Source organism: Heptranchias perlo, chromosome 12, assembly GCF_035084215.1.
Source record: "Heptranchias perlo isolate sHepPer1 chromosome 12, sHepPer1.hap1, whole genome shotgun sequence".
Classification (NCBI taxonomy): Eukaryota; Metazoa; Chordata; class Chondrichthyes; order Hexanchiformes; family Hexanchidae; genus Heptranchias; species Heptranchias perlo.
In genome coordinates this window covers 12,166,870-12,185,356 of record NC_090336.1, presented here as the reverse complement: position 1 = coordinate 12,185,356, position 18,487 = coordinate 12,166,870, and the positions used below count along the sequence as shown (strand labels likewise).

The following is an 18,487-nucleotide window of genomic DNA, read 5'->3' as shown; positions in this document are numbered from 1 at the left end:
TAAATCTTATCCGAAAGAGCACACATCCAACAATGGAGTACTGCACCAATGTCAGCCTAGGTTGTGTACTCAAATCCTGGAGTGGGGCTTGAACCCACAACCTACTGACTCAGAAGGAAGAGTGCTAACAACTGATTCAAGCTGGCAAAGGATCACAAATTCTAATTGGCAAAGGGCAAATTTAAAACCAATATCGAGAAGTGCTTCACAAAGATCAACATATTAAATCAATCTCTGGACAAGGTGATGGAGGCAGAAGAAATTCGAACAATTTAAAATATTTGGATGTTGTTTATTAGGGGCAGAAAACTGAGGTTTTTTTGGATGAATGAGCTCAGATAGGCCAAATGGCCTTACTCAGCCGTATGAATTGTGATTTAGGCCCAAAGAAATCACTTTTCATATCCCAGTAAATTCTTGAAAACTGATGAACTTCAACATATTGCACATATACATTACAGGAAAATACACAGCAAAATATTGCCAAAATACTTCCAACATCTTCGCCCTTATCCAATAATCATCTTGTCATCTGCTAACATCATAGATGGACATCCTCAACTATACAATGGTGCTGTGACAATTTGTGACAAGGACATTGAAAAATTCACCTGAACCTTCTAAATACACAAAATACATCAACTGCAGAAAATACCAGAATGTGATCCAGTCTGTTTAAAACAATGTCGAAGTTCACATATGTGAACAAGCCATTAAACCCCTCATGTATTTACAAGGCAGCAACTTCTAGACATAGATTATATGTAAAATACACTGTAAATGATCCTTGGCCCCACACTAAAAAAACTGTGATAACATTCAATTCTCAAGTCACAATGTCACATTTGCTTAAATCACAATAGCTTGTTACACAGTCCAAGAAGTTTTATTCAATTGTCAGCAATTTTGAAGTTAAATTTTAAAAATACTACTTATACTTCTCCAGTGGTGGAGGGGAATGTTAACGCCATCCCCAACCTCTTGAAATTCACAGCAAATACTCAAATGATTTCAAAACTGTAATTTCATATCACAGTTTAGATGATTATAAACCATTCGTTCTCATGGTTTATGCTGTCATAAGGAACCTCTCCGATAACTGCTTGTAGTACTTCCCTGGGATCCATTATTTTGTGCATCTAAATTTGCATAGCATTTGAAAAGTCACTGCCAGTTTTTGAAAACTATCTAAAGCATTGTTTTACAATGCAAAAGAAAAATACGCCATTACCCTAACTTTTATTTGCCCTTGCCCAACATAATAATTAAGCACCACAGATTAAGAGGAAAGAAAAACAGTAATAAATGCGTAACATATATGGGAAAAGATAGCTGGCATTGAGTTACAAGGTATTATTTCAATCAAGCTGCTTGGACAATGTCAAACTGCAAGAGCAAGCGCCTGTGGTTTTTCTGCATCAGTTAACTCCCTACACATCACTGAATTACCCAGAGCCAAGCAGTAATGATTTTTATTTGGACACATGTGCCCCCAGGATGGTCCAAAGCACCACCACCCGCTCATGTCTTTGCCCCAACCACTTTCTGCAGTCTCCTCTAGCCTTACATTTCCTCCCAGCTGCAGACCTACTCTCGAACCCCCTTCCTAAGTCCCTCCACTGGTGTACTTTTCTTTCTCTACTTTTAATCTTTAAAATCCAAGCTTTAAGTCACCTTTTCTAACTCTCGCACCATGGCGGTGTCTAAACCTTTCATTTCTTTTTCCTCCTGTAAAGTGCCTTGGAACGTTCTATACTTTAAAGGCATCATACAAATTCAAGTTATTGTAGTACTCAGTGGTAGTGTGGTTATCAAAAATTATAACCATTTTATATGCTCCGTACATGCTACTTAGAATCATAGAAAACTTATGGCACAGCAGGAGGCCATTTGGCCCATTGTGTCCGCGCCGGCTGAGAAACGAGCCACCCAACCGAATCCCACTTTCCCACATTTGGTCCGTAGCCCTGCAGGTCACGGCTTTTCAGGTGCACGTCCAGGTATTTTTTTTAAAACGAGTTGAGGGTTTCTGCCTCTACCACTGTCTCAGGTAGTGAGTTCCAGCCCCCCACCACCCTCTGGGTGAAAAATATTTTCCTCATTTCCACTCTAATCCTTCTACCAATCACTTTAAATCAATGCCCTGTGGTTATTGACCCCTCCGCTAAGGGAAATAGGTCCTTCCTGTCCATTCTCATCTAGGCCCCTCATAATTTTGTACACCTCAATCAAATCACCCCTCAGCCTCCTCTGTTCCAGGGAAAACAACCCCAGCCTATCCAATCTGTCATCACAGCTAAAATTCTCCAGTCCTGGCAACATCCTCGTAAATCTCCTCTGCACCCTCTCTAGTGCAATTACATCCTTCCTGTAATATGGTGACCAGAACTGTGAGCAGCTTCATGGGCATCCTATACCAAAATTTGTTGTTTTGAAGAGAAAAGGAGGGGAAAAAAAAGGACGCGTTTCATTGGAACAGCACTGGCACTATAACTAAGCCTCGTAGTTCATTAATAGGCCCAAGCATTTTAGATAAAAACACTAGTCTGATCATACGGTTATCCGACTCCTTTAAATTTCCAAAACAACTTTTAAAGAAGTGGTCCTGTAATTAGGAAATTAGCGAAAGAATTAATGGTATTACAATTTTACTATTTAACAATATAAAATTAAATATTTCAGTATTTCCCTTGTCACATTAATGCCAAAGACCATGAAAGAAACGGGGAGCAAATCAACACTTTCTTTAAAAACACAGCATCAACGAAGATGTGCCACTTCCCCTTTGAAATATACAAGATCAGTGCTGCGGCTACACGTTCCCATCCTGTTACAGACCAACTGTTTCCACGGTAGCACACTGTACAGGGACAAATATTTTGGCAGTACACAACACAGAAGGAGCACAGATGCCAATGGAATCAGCTACTTGAGGGTGCACTACCCAAATACATTTAAAAGAAGAAAGATCCTCACATACAGAAACTGCAAAAAGGTTTCAACTTTTTGTTGAGAGAAAACAGCATGTCTATTCAGGCCAACATAATATAGGGTAACCACTTTAAGAATAGGCTAACATATTTTGAAGCTTTTGTAAGATAACTATAGTTATAGGTCATTAAAGCTACAGTACCCCAATCATTTTTAGGGCAGGCCAGATGTAAAGCATTATCTTCAGGGCAGAGAATTAAGGATGGGGAAAGAGAACTGTTCGGCCAATATTCATCATTTTGCAATAAAGATTAAAATCCAGAAATGCATCCTGCGTGCAATTACAGTGTTACCCTCCACTCCACAATATGACTTCTGACAGTACAGAATCAACTGCAAACTATGCAGATCAAAGAAACCACCTTTACTAAACTACATCTAAAAGTAAAAAAAAATGTCTCTAACATGCAACAAGAACGGTCACTGTTTGCCAGGAGTCATATGTAAGCCTAAAATAAAGTTGGACTGAAAATAACTAATTATTTTGTTTTGATAGCTAGGATTTCTCTTTAGCTTAAAAGAGATACCCGCATAATTTTACACAGGACAGGTTTTTATAATTCTACAAGTCAAAGTAACGTTATCTAAAGGACTGGTATTTGGCACAAGTAGTATGTGCACGTTTTTTTTTTAAAAACAATTTTTTTCCTTCCAATTTTCACCTTTCTTCTCCTAAAAGCCGTATCCTGTGGTACATAGGTGCTAGCTCCCTTCTGCCCAATGGTCATTCTTCATATATAAACCTAGACACTGAATGTCAACAGTCTATTTTGACCACAGGAGCATTACATCCAAGCCCAAGCCAATCCTCATCTGATTCCCACATGCATGCACCCTCTAGCAGGAGTCATTAGAGAACAACCAGAGGAAGGAACCTTGGTAGATTTTTCCACTCCCTAGCTCAGGTGCACCAAAGACAATCGTGTTGACATTGCACCAACCCAACTGAAATCAACCAACTCTGCGCAGACTCTAAATCAAACCTGGGCCTTTCAATTTTCATGCCTTAGTACACCAGACAGTGACTTTACCCCATCAGCTATCAGGAGGTGACATAAGAAAAATATTAATTCAGTCTGGTAGCATTTCATATAGCCACCCACCATTCCACATGGTGATAGGACAGGGGTTCATATTACAAATTTGACATTTTGGCAAGTTCTTCAAGAGAAAGCACCATTCCCCATCCAGGCTAACGCATGAAAATGGCCACTTGGATGAGCTATCAGAAGCTGCCTGCACCCCTTAGATGGTGGGAAAATTGGTGATGGTGGGGAGGGGGGGTGGGGTGGAGGGAGGGATCTGTGATGATATAACTTGCCTGCCTTCAACGTTCAACCAAAAGAAAAAAAATTAAAACTGATAGTACCAACAGTTTTAATTATATGCAGTTCAAATTTCACTTTGAAGTCACCCCAGCCCAGAAAAACTTCATAACCAACAGCATAATCATCTTTGTTTTCAAACACCAACAGTTAAACTCAAAAGTGAACTGCCTTGCACATGCCTTGTGTATGAATAGTTTGCAACATTGCAACAGTGACTACACTTCAAAAGTACTTAATTGGCTGTAAAGCACTTTGGGACGTCCTACGGTTGTGAAAGGTGCTGTATAAATGCAAATCTTTCTTCTTTTTCTCACACATTTTCAACAAATACACCACATAATACCAGAAATTTGGGCTTAAACTTGTTAATGTGAGTAATTTGCTTTCTTTTCCTTCAACTATAATATGGTGAAAAATCTGAGTTGTTTCAATGAACTTTATAGTTTTTTTTATTGAAAAAATAAATTATACCTGGTAAACCAGTATCATTTTTCAGTTAAATGCTATTCCCGTCATAAGAGAAGACCACACAATACTTTTCAGTAAAATACTCTAGTCTTGTGTAATAATTAGACAAGCCCCTTTCCATTATATAATGAAAAGTCTCATGCCAAAGCACAGCTGTAGGAAGGAAAAAATGTTAACACCAATTTGGAAAATATATACACTACAGTCTAGTCCTGATAATTCAACAACATTTTTTGCACTAATTTTTTAAAAATTAGCTAATATTTGAATTAAGCAATGTAAATAGCACAGAAAATTGGTAATTTAGTGCTAAAAACTGAAGTATCAGATCATTTGAATTAAGCTTGTAGTAACTCTGAAGAATAGACTGAATAATAAAACCCCAGGCAACATTACAGGCCAGTAACACACACACACACACACAATTATCTATTATTCCTTATGGTTTGTCTCAGGTAACAAAGAAACCAAACTTCCATATGCTGTAGTTTATACACATATGTACATGGAGCATAGATGAAGCAAATTATTTCCATTATTGACTAGCCATCTTTTCCATTAACAAATGGCTTGACCCAATCCGTTTTGCAAGCCTGTCGCTCACCACTGATAGTGGGTTTGAACAGAATATTTTCCACAGTTAACTTTGATTCAACACAAAAGGTACACGTAATATGCAATAAAAAGCTAGAGTCAGCAAACAGTTGTACTCCACTCAGGAATTTTTCTAAAGTGGATGTTGTGCATGCTAAAAATGTTTTTAATGTTAACTTGGGAACTACCTACTCTGGGACTCAAAAAGGGTGGAACGCCTACTTTCGGCAAACTAGGAATAACAATCTACGGTGAAATAGTACGTACAAAAAGTCAAAAATCACTCCAAATTAAAAAGACAGAGCACGAATTGAAAACCACAAGTCTGAAAGCAGGATATGGACTATATTTATTGTGTGAATGCCTTGTATAACTCATGTGGCTTACAACGTAGTTTGCACAAAATATTTCCTGTATGACACACAAGCAAATGGCAGTCTTCATATAATGTATTCCAGTCACATTGACTGCAAATTATTTCTCAATAAACTTGCAGTGATCACATCACAATCATTGTGGACATCATCATATAGACACATATACACTGGTGATCGATGGAAATGGTGATTGAAAGCAGTTTTTGCAAAAACTAAAGCTCACAGTACATATTACTTTAAAGAAACTGTTATGAAGCAGTAAACTAATCCTAAGATTCAACGGGTTAGAAATTGCTCCAATGATGTTATGTGAATCCTTCTACTAGATGGCCCTAAAATATATAGAGTATTATTTCCCAGTAATACGCACCACATTAAGTTCCAACAGTCTTGCAGTGATTTTATCATAAATGTAATTCTTTAATAAGGACATATTTCCACATCAACTGAATGAAGAGTTCTGACTGATGTTAGCCTTGACAGCTGCCACTTGGCAATATGGTAAGGAGGGGAGGGAAGAGCTAACAAATGAAACTTACATTTAAAAAAAAAATCACTATATGTCTATCCAAATAAAAGTTCTGTGTGTCCTTCATACTCCTAAGTGTTAAGAGTATATTAAAAAAGTCAATTTCTGTTAGTAAAGGAACTTTGCAGCTTGACCTGGAGCTGGTATTTTACAAGCACCTGGCAATTTGCAAACTTCCCTCACTAACAGCAATTAACCTGTCAATGACTTTAGGACCTATTTAGACCACTACCCCACAGGGAATACCTTAGCAGTAACCTTAAAGCGACAAGCAAATTAGCAGTTAAACATCGCAACTGTCCTCCAAGCCTCAGACTAACTGCAAACACCACTACGGGCAATCAGCTAGTACAGGGCTGTCTAATCTGCGCCCCCAGCGCCACAGCAACCCTGGAATTTGGCCCTTGAAGCCCTGGCAATTCAGGCCTACTTGCACTTACATTTCTTATTTATTGGTTTTTCCCATTTGAATTTTGTCAGTCTGAAGGTTTTGAAAGGGCTGCTTTTAGTGTTGTTACCTCATTAGTGGATACGTCCTAAATCAGACACTAGAATCCACTAGTATCAGCAACTTGAGATACATGAAAATTAACAGGAACATCAATTTAAATCTATATGTGGCCCCTGAGGCTCCATGGTATGCACCTAAGTGGCCCAAAAACAATACCTTGGACACCACTGAGCTAGTAGGCTAGAAGTGAAATATTAAAAAAAAAATCTCAATTTGGGATTCCATTTTCCAACCACTTGTTCTTCACTTGTGATTTATATCAGCTGAAATCCTCATTATTTTTCCAGTTTTAATTTCTCCCACACATTATTCTCTATGTTTAACAATGAGATATCCATTAGTCCTTATTAAACTTTGTAACTTCACTTATGCAATGCCTACACATCAATGAAAGGTTTCCATGTTTTGGTTACTCGAGTTGCTCCAATACATACATTTTCTGAAATTTTAAAAATGAACCTACACATTATAGTGTTATCTGATTGGAAGAAGTGAGATACAGAAAATAAAAGTGGAGTTAGGAAGATGTCATCTTCGTGGGTTTATTTATTCTTGCATCCCACTACTCCCACATTGATCAGTTTTATTTCTCACACGTGTAGTTCAATAAAAAATAAAATCTGTTACAAATACTGTTACTAAGCCAGAAAAATATATTTCAAAATTTGTATAATATAATACTGCTTTACTCCTGATCATGCTAACCCTGGAATCCAAATTTGCACTTTTAACAATGCTACAGATGACCTTGTGTTCAATATATATTTACATATTTTTAAGTTAAAAAAGGGTGGAATACATAAGCATGAAATTTGAATAGCACCCTAAATGAGCAGAAACATATTGTACCAAAATTTTGCATTAAATATACAATATGACAACATTCAAAGTTATACCACATGCTCCACATCTACTAGTTATCTTATAACCCTTCTTTTAACCCTATCAGGATAAAGGACTAAGTTTATGTAAAGTACATTTCTGAAATATCATCACTAACAACTATCCTGATGAATTCCAGTACAGTATTAACTTTTTTTGTTGAGCTTAGATATTTTATTTCCACCTCAGACCTCACCGTCACCAGGCCTCCATACTTTTACTCTTGAACTGGATAACACATTGTGAGGCATGCCAACAACTCTCTCCGATTTAACCACCACTGGGGGGGGGGGGGGGGGGGGGCACTTCGCCTCCACTTTCCCCGCTCCAAAGCAACACTGCTAAGTTCAGAAACTCAAGGCAGCGGGACTAAGCCTGAACTCCCCATCACCATGATGCCATGGATTGGAGCTACGACATACTACAGGCCCTACACAATGAACAATAATATGCCTATAGGACACTTTTTTTTTTAAAAAGAAAATCCTTGCAGACCACTTGCCACTACATATCCCCTCTTCAACCAGGAATGTGAAGTGGTCTAGGTTGCAGCAAAAGTTTCAAAGGAATTTACTTGTTTTCTTGCTTCCACCAGTTTTCAAAATGCAGTGATTTGTAGAAATTTTGCAAGAAAAATCACACTCAGACAACTGTAATTCAGCAAAAGTTTGTGTCCACAGAGAAAATCTAACAATGATTTAAAAAGCCCCACTCAGGGACAACCCTGTACTCCACAACTGGCCAGCAGGTGGTAGGTTTTCAGTGAAGTTCATGTAACACAGGTAAACCTGGATCTAGCTCATGATCTGCTAAAAGCTCAGCTGCTTGGAGTTGCCAGTTTTACCATCAACAAATCTTCAATTCAGTCAAAAAGAGAAAAAAAAAAGTAAATCTTGTACTTCTGAAGAGAATACAGAAATTCTTCCAACAGTCAACTGTTACAGCCAAAAAAGACCACTTTCTACGGTTACAGAAATTCTCAGCATTTAATAAACATAACTTCTCAGAAAAGCTTCAGCAGTAAGAAAAATATTTATGCCAACTCTTAAATTTAACCAATTAGGATTTTTACAAATGTCAATAAATAAATATCAAGGCAAAGTTAGACACTTCACATAGCCTTCATTTATGAGGGAGGGGGAGAAAATGAAATCAATCCTTAACTAAAACAGTTCCTTCTGTAAAGTTACATCAACACAATACTTCAAAAAAAATTAAGAGCAATTCAAACTTCACAACCAAATCCTTTTTCACAACAGGACAGATGCTGTTGTCAAAGTTCAGCACGGTAACGCAAACTCAACCTACCAAAAATTTCAGCTTTTAAAACAAAATCTAGCAAAAATATCAAGTCAAATCCAAATACTCATTCCAGTATGTTATTTCTACACTGTGAACTGGTGGTTGGCCCACATGGTTATTAAAGCAGGATCACATGACAATGATTGAAGGCCGACTTTACAGAAACAAAATCAGACAAAAGCTTTAAAGAGAACATGGCATTTAAAATTGTAATTAAGGGTGCTGTTCTAGAATCAACAAGGTACATCAATTGTCCTGAGAATGGAAGTTCAAACATGAGTGCTTTTCTGTATATCTTTGCTTTTCTGCCTTTAAAAATATTTCATTGATTTTTTATTTCATAGTCAGCTCAAGAAACAATTTACTCTGGAGTGAAATAAAATGTGAACTCAGAACTCTGGATGTGGATGCATCTTACAAAATATTACTTGGCTCTTTTGAACAGGGAAGGAAGCAGCATGTTATAAATGCAGGGGTGAGAGAAATGTGAAACTGAATGCACAAAGAACCTAGAATCAGAAACAAAGAGAAACGGGGGGTGGGGGGGGGGGGGTGAGAAAGTCAACACACACACACACACACACACACACACACACACACACAAAAGGAAAAAAGATGGATAAGGACAAATCAAGTCCTTACTGCACTTGCACAAAAAATAATTCAAAAGGAGAAAGAAGGAATGGCAAAATTTTAACAAAAGTATTGCTTGGTAAAGACAGCTAGACTAAACAGAGTGTGAATGAGGAGAGTATGTGGGGAAAATACACCACTTTAAAAAGTGTTTCCAAAATTATTTTAAAGAGCAGAAAGTACTAGCATGTACTGTTAAATACAAAAGCTAAAGATAGATAGATTTAGCATACAAAGGGAACTGAAGAGATTGTGAACAATAGGGAGTTTCAGAAGTATAACACAAAAGATCAGAATTAGATAATGAACATTGCCACTTCAAAATATCTGCTGATCCCAGCTTTTTTTTTAAAAGTGTACAAAATCTGAACAAGCCAGCCATAGTAACAGGTGCAAAAGGGGCTAGCTGGTCATCAGCTACTTCTCCTGTTTGTTCAAACCAACATCAGCCAACTCTACTAGCATTAAAAACTTCTAGCAAACTCCTCATAATCCTCCAGGTTGAGCTCATCCCTGGAGAAAACACAACCATCTGGAACAGAACAGCCACAAATCCATTTTCCTCTTACTTGTTTCTCACTGAGAGCAGTTATCTTGGCTTGCAATTCATGTAACTGTTTCTTCAAATCAGCATTCTGTGAAATAAAATTTAACAATGTAATATCACATCTTATTACTAATACAAGTCCTGTTATCATACCAGGAAAATGAGTCATTCAACATTTTCAGTTAAATACTCTAGAGGGGGAGGAATCCAAAAAGCCATTTTTTAAAAATGACTAACAAAAATACCTCATTCTCTTTGTCTTACTGAGTCGAAAAGTGGCTAAGATTTTGGAATAGGCCAGAACTATACCGCACTTTCATAGACAAAAGAATCCATCCTGGACATTTTCTAAATTCCAATAACATTTATGAATAAAAGTAATGGAAAAAACATTTTAAAATTATATATTTACTTATCCTAAATCTGTGTTTTATAATTCTGCATAATTTTATGTATGTATACATTTGAAAAAGTAAACAGGACATAAAATAAAATATACCTGTGGATCCTGTTTCATCTGGGCCACAAGTTTCTGTTTGGTTAAAAGAGATAAAAGTGAAAAAGTTAATATTCTTGAGAGATGAGACAATGCCACAGTGAATACTACATGGGCCTGGTTTTATTGATCAATCCAGCCTCTCAGAGGTCAAGTGTTACACAACTGTATCCACTTTCTTCAACAAATATGGACTTTAATAAGACTTCTCATTTTGCTTTAGGATACAAATATATATGTGGTTGGCCTCGGTCATTGACAATAATGAATCCTTCTAATAAACTTTTTTTCTAATTTCTATCCCACTACATATCTCGTAAAATCAGTTAGATGGGAGTAATGCTTCCAGGATACCAGAAGCAGAACTGTTTTATTACATACAAAACTATAAATACAAGTAGTCCGTTTATATTTTTTGAATCAAAATGTATAGATAACTGTAAATAACAAGTTTCAAGTAATTCATAACTTTTGCCCAGTTACAAGAATGTACTTTTTAACATTATTATTTCTCTACTGGTTCTCTTTAATCTCCTTCCCCCCCCCAAAAAAAAAAATCCGGATGTAGTTTTCAAATATTTAACAAACAAGTCGCACATTAAATTTTAAAAGTTCATGAAGACAACATTTTGCATTATACTCTTAATTTTGAAAATTACATAAATTGCAAAAGAAATGGTTTCTCTACAATTATTCTCTTATAACAGATTTGTATGATTTATATTGGGTGTATGTGTGTGTCTGAGTGAGAGGTAGTGGTTGAAATTAAAACATACATTGCATGCAATAAATGAAAGAGAGAGACCAGGTTACCTGATGAAACTGGATTTCCACTTTCAGAGCCTCCTGCAGAGTTTGCAACTCCATCTCCAATACTTCCCGCGCCACTTTCCTTCACTTTTTTTTTCTCCACCCCTTTAAAAGGAAAAAAAAAGGAAAGACCCGGCTCCCCTTTTCTTTTTTCCCCCTCTTTCCTCACGCAGCCAAAAAAAAAGAGTAAAAAAATACAATTCAACAAAAAACAGGGCCCGAAATAATTTCAGGAGGGAGAAAGTCCATTAAACATCGCGGTTGGCCGCATGTGTATAAATATCTGCTTTATTATTTTATATTTATAAATATGTTTTATATATAATATATAAATATATAGATAGATAGAGAGAGGGGGAAACAGAAAGACACAGAGAGTGAACGCAAAACAAGTTCTCCCATCCACCGGACTCATCACTCTGCGCCGCCGCCGAGCCAGAGGGGGGCGGTGAGCTGCCCGACCAACAACAACTTCAAAAACATTTTCCCCCTCTTCTAAATTATTATAATATCAAGAGGGGCCGAAATATTTTTTTTTAAAATGGCACCGGAAATAAACCGACTGAGAGAAAAGAAAATAAGGGAGGGGAGGGGAGGGGGGGGGGAATTTAAAAAAAGAGAGAAATCCCTCGCGTTTCCAAATCCTGAGGAGAAAAAAAACACCTCGGTGTGAAACGAGCGGCCGGAATTTATTTGACTTTTCTTAAAATTAAAAGAATGGATTTTTTTTTTAAAAAAGAAAACTTCCAATTTTTTACCCTCCCTGCCTGCCCCTCAAAAAGAAAAAGTGACTGTGGTGCGCGCGCCCCTACCCCGCTCGCTCTCGCTCTCTCTCTCTCTCTCCTCACTTACTTACTCGCTTCACGCTGAATCCCTGCTCCCCTCCCCCTCCGCGTGCCCGCGCCTTGCTCGCTCGCTCCCTCACTCACTCACTGACTGTGACTGACAGTGCTCGCCCTCCCCATCCGTTCGGTTCCGTTCCTCGCTTGCACGCGCAGGCGCGCGCGTGTGTGTGTGCGTGCGTGCGCGCGCGCGCAGGACAGGGTCGCGCGGCCAGGGAGGGAGTAGAGTAGAGTTGGGGTGGAGGACGGACATTGAACGCAGGGAGAAAAAGGAGCGCGAGGAGGAGGAGGGAACTATATTTGACGGCGCGAGCGATGGCGAATTTATTTCACTTTGCCTAAGGAACAGCGGTGCTGTGGCTCTCATTGCCTAGGGAAAGTACCCGGATGCTGCGACTCCTCACTTTACTCCAAACTCAACTGGGATTATTTATTTAACTTTCTTTTTTTTTTGTAGATAACTTATTTTTAGTATTCAACACCAAAAAAAAGAGAAACCTAGTCACTCCAAATCAAATAAATTGTTGTAAAATATGAAATTTATTTGTAACCAATTCCCATGATTTTTAAATCATTTCACTAAGTTCTTTTATTTTTTTTGTGCATTTTGTACAGAAGGGTTGGGTTTATAATAATTACCTGTTGTTATTAAAAGTCTGGACTTTAACCAAATACTGAAACGTTAATTTCAATAAAGAAACAAGAGTCACACCTATTTTACCTGGTGTATTGTAGTTTAAGAGAAGACTAATAATTTTAAATAAGTCATCCACGCCCTTCCTTCTATTAACTATATTACAAGTGTGTTGGGGAAATACAATCTTTGTGCATGTAGTACTATTCTTTCAAACGTTAACCTCTTAAAAACACAATGTTTTAAACTTTATTTGTAAATTATATTTCGGTATTGTCTGTTTATTTTACTAACTTAATTATTAGAATTTATATAGTGGCAATATATATCATTTATCTAAAGAAGAGCAAAGATTCGGATTGCATTGTAGACTTGAACTTGTTTCTCTTCTGTAGTTTAGGTACAAAATGGCGGAAGAGTGCTTGAAAGTTTTGGTGGCTGGGTTTCAGATTTCAGGCTGCAATAATTGGATTAGAGAAGAATCAAAGAAAAAAAAGCGAGAGAAGAAAGGGGGGACTGCTGCCTCCTCCCAAAAAAAACTTGAAATTAGAGCTATGTGACTGACAATCGAAATATTAAACCATGAGTAATTTTAATTTTTTTTAAAATAGCAAGTGTTTTTATTGTTATTTATTTGTCTCTGAGATGCATTAACGATATTTCCTCCCTGTTGACGTGTGGAAATGTTCACTGAGGTTTGTTGCAGCTCCTGCGAGAAAAGGAACGAGCCAGAATCCGGTTTTAATTAGTCTTTTGTTTTTATTCTTTTAGTAGTTCCAACTGCAACGTTCTTCCATCCAAAAGCCTTTCTTATTTTAATGTTATTTATTTAACACATTTGTTTATCAAGTGATAAATCGGATCACTGAAATTCTGTAAATCAAGTTTATGTGGAAGGTAAAAAAAATATGTGCAGGCACGAGCGAAGTCTACTAAAGTCCCAACACAGTAATATATTCTTTAACTCTTCCCATCCCAATTCTATTTAAATATGTTCGCACCGTTACTATATATGTGCACAACTTTTAAATTACTATACCATTACTTTTAATTAATTGTATTTTTTTAGTGAGGTGTAAAATGCTCTAAGCTACTACCTCTTCTACGTTTACAGTCTATGTGAAAGTTTCAAATAACTTGTTTTGCAGTAACAAAAGAATTGATTTCAATATTGAGAAGAGTCTCAATTTAAGGGGTGGAATTAACATGATTTTTGTCACATGGAAGCAATGCAATAACATTTTAAAACACAAATCATAATGAAGAAATTACACTAAAATTAAGACCAGTATTCGATATATAAATTGGTCTGTGTCCCCTTTCAACAATCTCATTGGTCAGTGGTGATTACATGACTTTTTGAAGCATAGTGGCATTTTTTATGAATCTCTTTGGCCAGTAGGAATCATCATGTGACTGTTCTATATGTGCCATTTTCCAGCGAACTCATTAGCCCAGCTAATAATGCTAATGATCTGATTTTGATTAATAGTAACTCAGGCTAGGTGAGGTGAAATCTGGGGACGGGTTTCTGTTCACACAGTATTAGTTTATAGTTTCCTGGTCTTCATGTAACCATTTCTCAGTCAACTGGTGCTTATTGATTTTAAGCACGATGTTTGGTCTGTAGGAACATTGGGAGCCAAAAAGAAATTCCGATCAAAAATGTGTCCATGGTCATAAGTAGACTATAAATTGGAAGAGGGGAGGTCAATGTGTTATTCTTATATAACATCTATGCTTACTAGTGGTCTCCTGTGGCGTTGCTCATGGTACGAATATGTTCTATAGGTACGGGAGTAAGCCATTCAACACTACTGCCATTTAATTCGATCTTCATTGGCTGCAAAGCGCTTTGGGTCATCCTGAGGTTGTGAAAGGCACTATATAAATGCAAGTCTTTTAGATCATGGCTGTTCTGTACCTCAACTCCATTTTACCTGCCTTTGCTCCATATTCTTTGCTACCTAATGTACAATATATTATCAGAGCTATTAATTTACAGAGATTGATTAAGTCAAATTATGTTTTTATTATAGAGTATATTGGCGTGTTAGTGGTGCTTTCAGGTTCAGATTCCATGATTATGTTCATTGCGTGGACACTAGATCAGTGGCCTTGATATACTATTAAAAGTTAGTTTAACAAGCGTATAAGAAAGGCATAGTGGTCTTAATGGGAGACTTTAACCTTCACATAGATTGGGAAAAGCAGACTAGCAACTGTCAGAAAGGTAGTGAATTTCTTGAGTGTGTCCGGGATAGTTTTCTGCAGCAGTATATCCGAGACGCAACAAGGGGGCAAGCCATACTAGATTTAGTAATGAGTAATGAACCAGATTTAGTTAACGGCTTAACTGTGCGTGAACATCTATCCAATAGTGAAGTTCAATGTAGTGTTTGAAAGGGAAAAAAGTGAGTCAGCTGCTAAGATTCTAGACTTGGGTATGGCCGACTTCATTGGGATGAGACAGAGACTGTCCACAGTAAACTGGGCAAATCTGTTAATGGGTAAAACGACTGATGATCAGTGGGAAATGTTTAAAGAAACATTTAACGTGATACAGAATCGGTTTATACCCCTGAGGGGCAAGAACTCTTCTTGCCAAAAAAAACAGCCATGGACAACTAAAGAGGTAAGGGACAGTATAAGACATAAGGAAAGGGCATACAAAAAGGCAAAAAATGCACAGATCCTGCGAATGGGAAAGATACAAAGATCAACAAAGGATCACAAAACAGATAGTAAGAGCTACAAAAAGAGAGTATGAAAAGAAACTCGCAAGGGATATCAAAACCAATACGAAGAACTTTTATAGTTACATTAGGAAAAAGAGGGTGGTCAGGAGCAGTGTTGGCCCCTTAAAAACTGAAAGTGGGGATATTGTCATTGACAATGGGGAAATGGCGGACATGTTGAACAATTACTTTGCGTCAGTATTTACAGTCGAAAAAGGGGATAGCATGCCGGAAATCCCAAGAAAACTAATATTGAATCGGGGACAGGGACTCAATAAAATTAACATAAGTAAAGCAACAGTAATGAAGAAAATAATAGCACTAAAGAGTGACAAATCCCCAGGACCAGATGGTTTCCATCCCAAGGTTTTAAAGGAAGTAGGTGAGCACATTGCAGATGCCCTAACTATAATCTTTCAAAGTTCTCTAGATTAGAAAATTGCACATGTCACTCCGCTTTTTAAGAAAGGAGAGAGAGGGAAACCGGGGAATTATAGACCAGTTAGCCTAACATCTGTTGTGGGGAAAATGCTGGAGTCTATAATTAAGGATAGGGTGACTGAACAACTCAAGAATTTTCAGTTAATCAGAGAGAGCCAGCATGGATTTGTGAAAGGTAGGTCGTGCCTGACAAACCTGATTGAATTTTTTGAAGAGGTGACTAAAGTAGTGGTCAGGGGAATGTCAATGGATGTTATTTATATGGACTTCCAGAAGGCATTTGATAAGGTCCCACATAAGAGGCTGTTAGCTAAGATAGAAGCCCATGGAATCGAGGGAAAAGTACGGACTTGGTTAGGAAGTTGGCTGAGCGAAAGGCGACAGAGAGTAGGGATAATGGGAAGGTACTCGCATTGGCAGGATGTGACGAGTGGAGTCCCGCAGGGATGTGTCTTGGGGCCTCAATTATTCACAATATTTATTAACGACTTAGATGAAGGCATAGAAAGTCTCATATCTAAGTTTGCCGATGACACAAAGATTGATGGCATTGTAGGCAGTGTAGATGAAAACATAAAATTACAAAGCGATATTGATAGATTAGGTGAATGGGCAAAACTGTGGCAAATGGAATTCAATGTAGACAAATGTGAGGTCATCCACTTTGGATCAAAAAAGGATAGAACAGGGTACTTTCTAAATGGTAAAAAGTTAAAAACAGTGGATGTCCAAAGGGACTTAGGGGTTCAGGTACATATATCATTGAAGTGTCATGAACAGGTGCAGAAAATAATCAAGAAGGCTAATGGAATGTTGGCCTTTATATCTAGAGGACTAGAGTACAAGGGGACAGAAGTTATGCTGCAGCTATACAAAACCCTGCTTAGACCGCACCTGGAGTACTGTGAGCAGTTCTGGGCACCGTACCTTCGGAAGGACATATTGGCCTTGGAGGGAGTGCAGCGTAGGTTTACTAGAATGATACCCGGACTTCAAGGGTTAAGTTACGAGGAGAGATTACACAAATTGGGGTTGTATTCTCTGGAGTTTCGAAGGTTAAGGGGTGATCTGATCGAAGTTTATAAGATATTAAGGGGAACAGATAGGGTGGATAGAGAGAAACTATTTCCACTGGTTGGGGATTCTAGGAGTAGGGGGCACAGTCTAAAAATTAGAGCCAGACCTTTCAGGAGCGAGATTAGAAAACATTTCTACACACAAAGGATTGTCGAAGTTTGGAACTCTCTTCCGCAAATGGCAGTTGATACTAGCTCAATTGCTAAATTTAAATCTGAGATAGATAGCTTTTTGGCAACCAAAGATATTAAGGGAAATGGGCCAAAGGCAGGTATATGGAGTTAGATCACAGATCAGCCATGATCTTATCAAATGGCGGAGCAGGCACGAGGGGCTGAATGGCCTACTCCTGTTCCTATATTTCCTAATTATGTAGTTAATTTTATGTTTGCCTTTTAAAGCCCAAGTTATAGAGGAAAATGCTGGCAAAGTTGCTCCAAAGCCTGGTAGGTTGGCTGTCGGGATTGTGTGCAGGCATAGTGAAGAATTGGAAGGCTATGTGGATTGGTGGTGTTGAGAGGATGGTCCTGAAGCTTGGGCTTAGCAGTCATGGAGTGTGGGACATGGTAATTAAGTGTAGAGGAATGGGAGAGGCAACACAGGGGAGTAGGTAGGGCAGGCAGTAATCGGAGGAAAAACATTGGTGCTTAGCATAGAGTAGTAGCAGAGGTGACAGGAGAGAGCAGGGAGAGGAGAAGAAAGGGGTGGATGGGGGGGGAAGACATAGTGCTGAAGTGGGGAGGTGGGAGTAGAATTTCTTTAAAATGATTTTTCAAGCCGTGATTTGGGGAAGCCATTATTATTTAAAATTTTAAAAACACTGAAGAACTTACAGCTGATTCCTAGAATTGGTCTTCAGAACTTCAGAGGGAGGAGGCTCAGGGTCAAGGCTGGAGGTAATATTGAGTTGGGTCAAGGTGTGAGAATGGCCACAGTGGAGTTCACAGTTGTGTGAGGATCATGGGGTGGGGGAATCTGGTCACGGATGGAGGAGGGGAGTGAGGCTGCAGTCATGAGGGAGACAATAGCAGGCTGTATTTGACAGCTCCAAACTCAGCACAATAACCCAACTTCCTGCTCCATGACACAACCACTTTCACACTTGTCAAAATGAAAGCAAACCTTCTGCCCAGCACAAAACTGATATTTACACAAATATAAAAAAATGTATATTTATAAATTTTTATATTATATCTAGATACAAATGCTCCATGATTAAATTGAATACATTATATAAAAATATTTATACTGCATGGATTATATCATTTGTTACATTAATGTATTTTA

At 38.0% G+C, this 18,487-nt stretch overlaps 1 protein-coding gene across 3 annotated transcripts in view; it reads right to left on the bottom strand.

Annotated features, from left to right (window-relative positions):
- phf21aa (PHD finger protein 21Aa) overlaps window positions 1–12,268 on the bottom strand; it is a 243,826-nt gene extending 231,558 nt beyond the window's left edge. For all 3 annotated transcript variants that reach the window (XM_067993661.1, XM_067993664.1, XM_067993662.1), the window contains exons 1-3: window positions 11,472–12,268; window positions 10,662–10,694; window positions 10,185–10,250 (exon numbers count right to left, since the gene is read on the bottom strand). In XM_067993661.1, coding sequence (XP_067849762.1) covers window positions 10,185–10,250; window positions 10,662–10,694; window positions 11,472–11,525 — 153 coding nt within the window. In that variant the 5' untranslated portion in view covers window positions 11,526–12,268. The remainder of the gene's footprint in view (window positions 1–10,184; window positions 10,251–10,661; window positions 10,695–11,471) is intronic.
- Window positions 12,269–18,487: the final 6,219 nt, after the last annotated feature.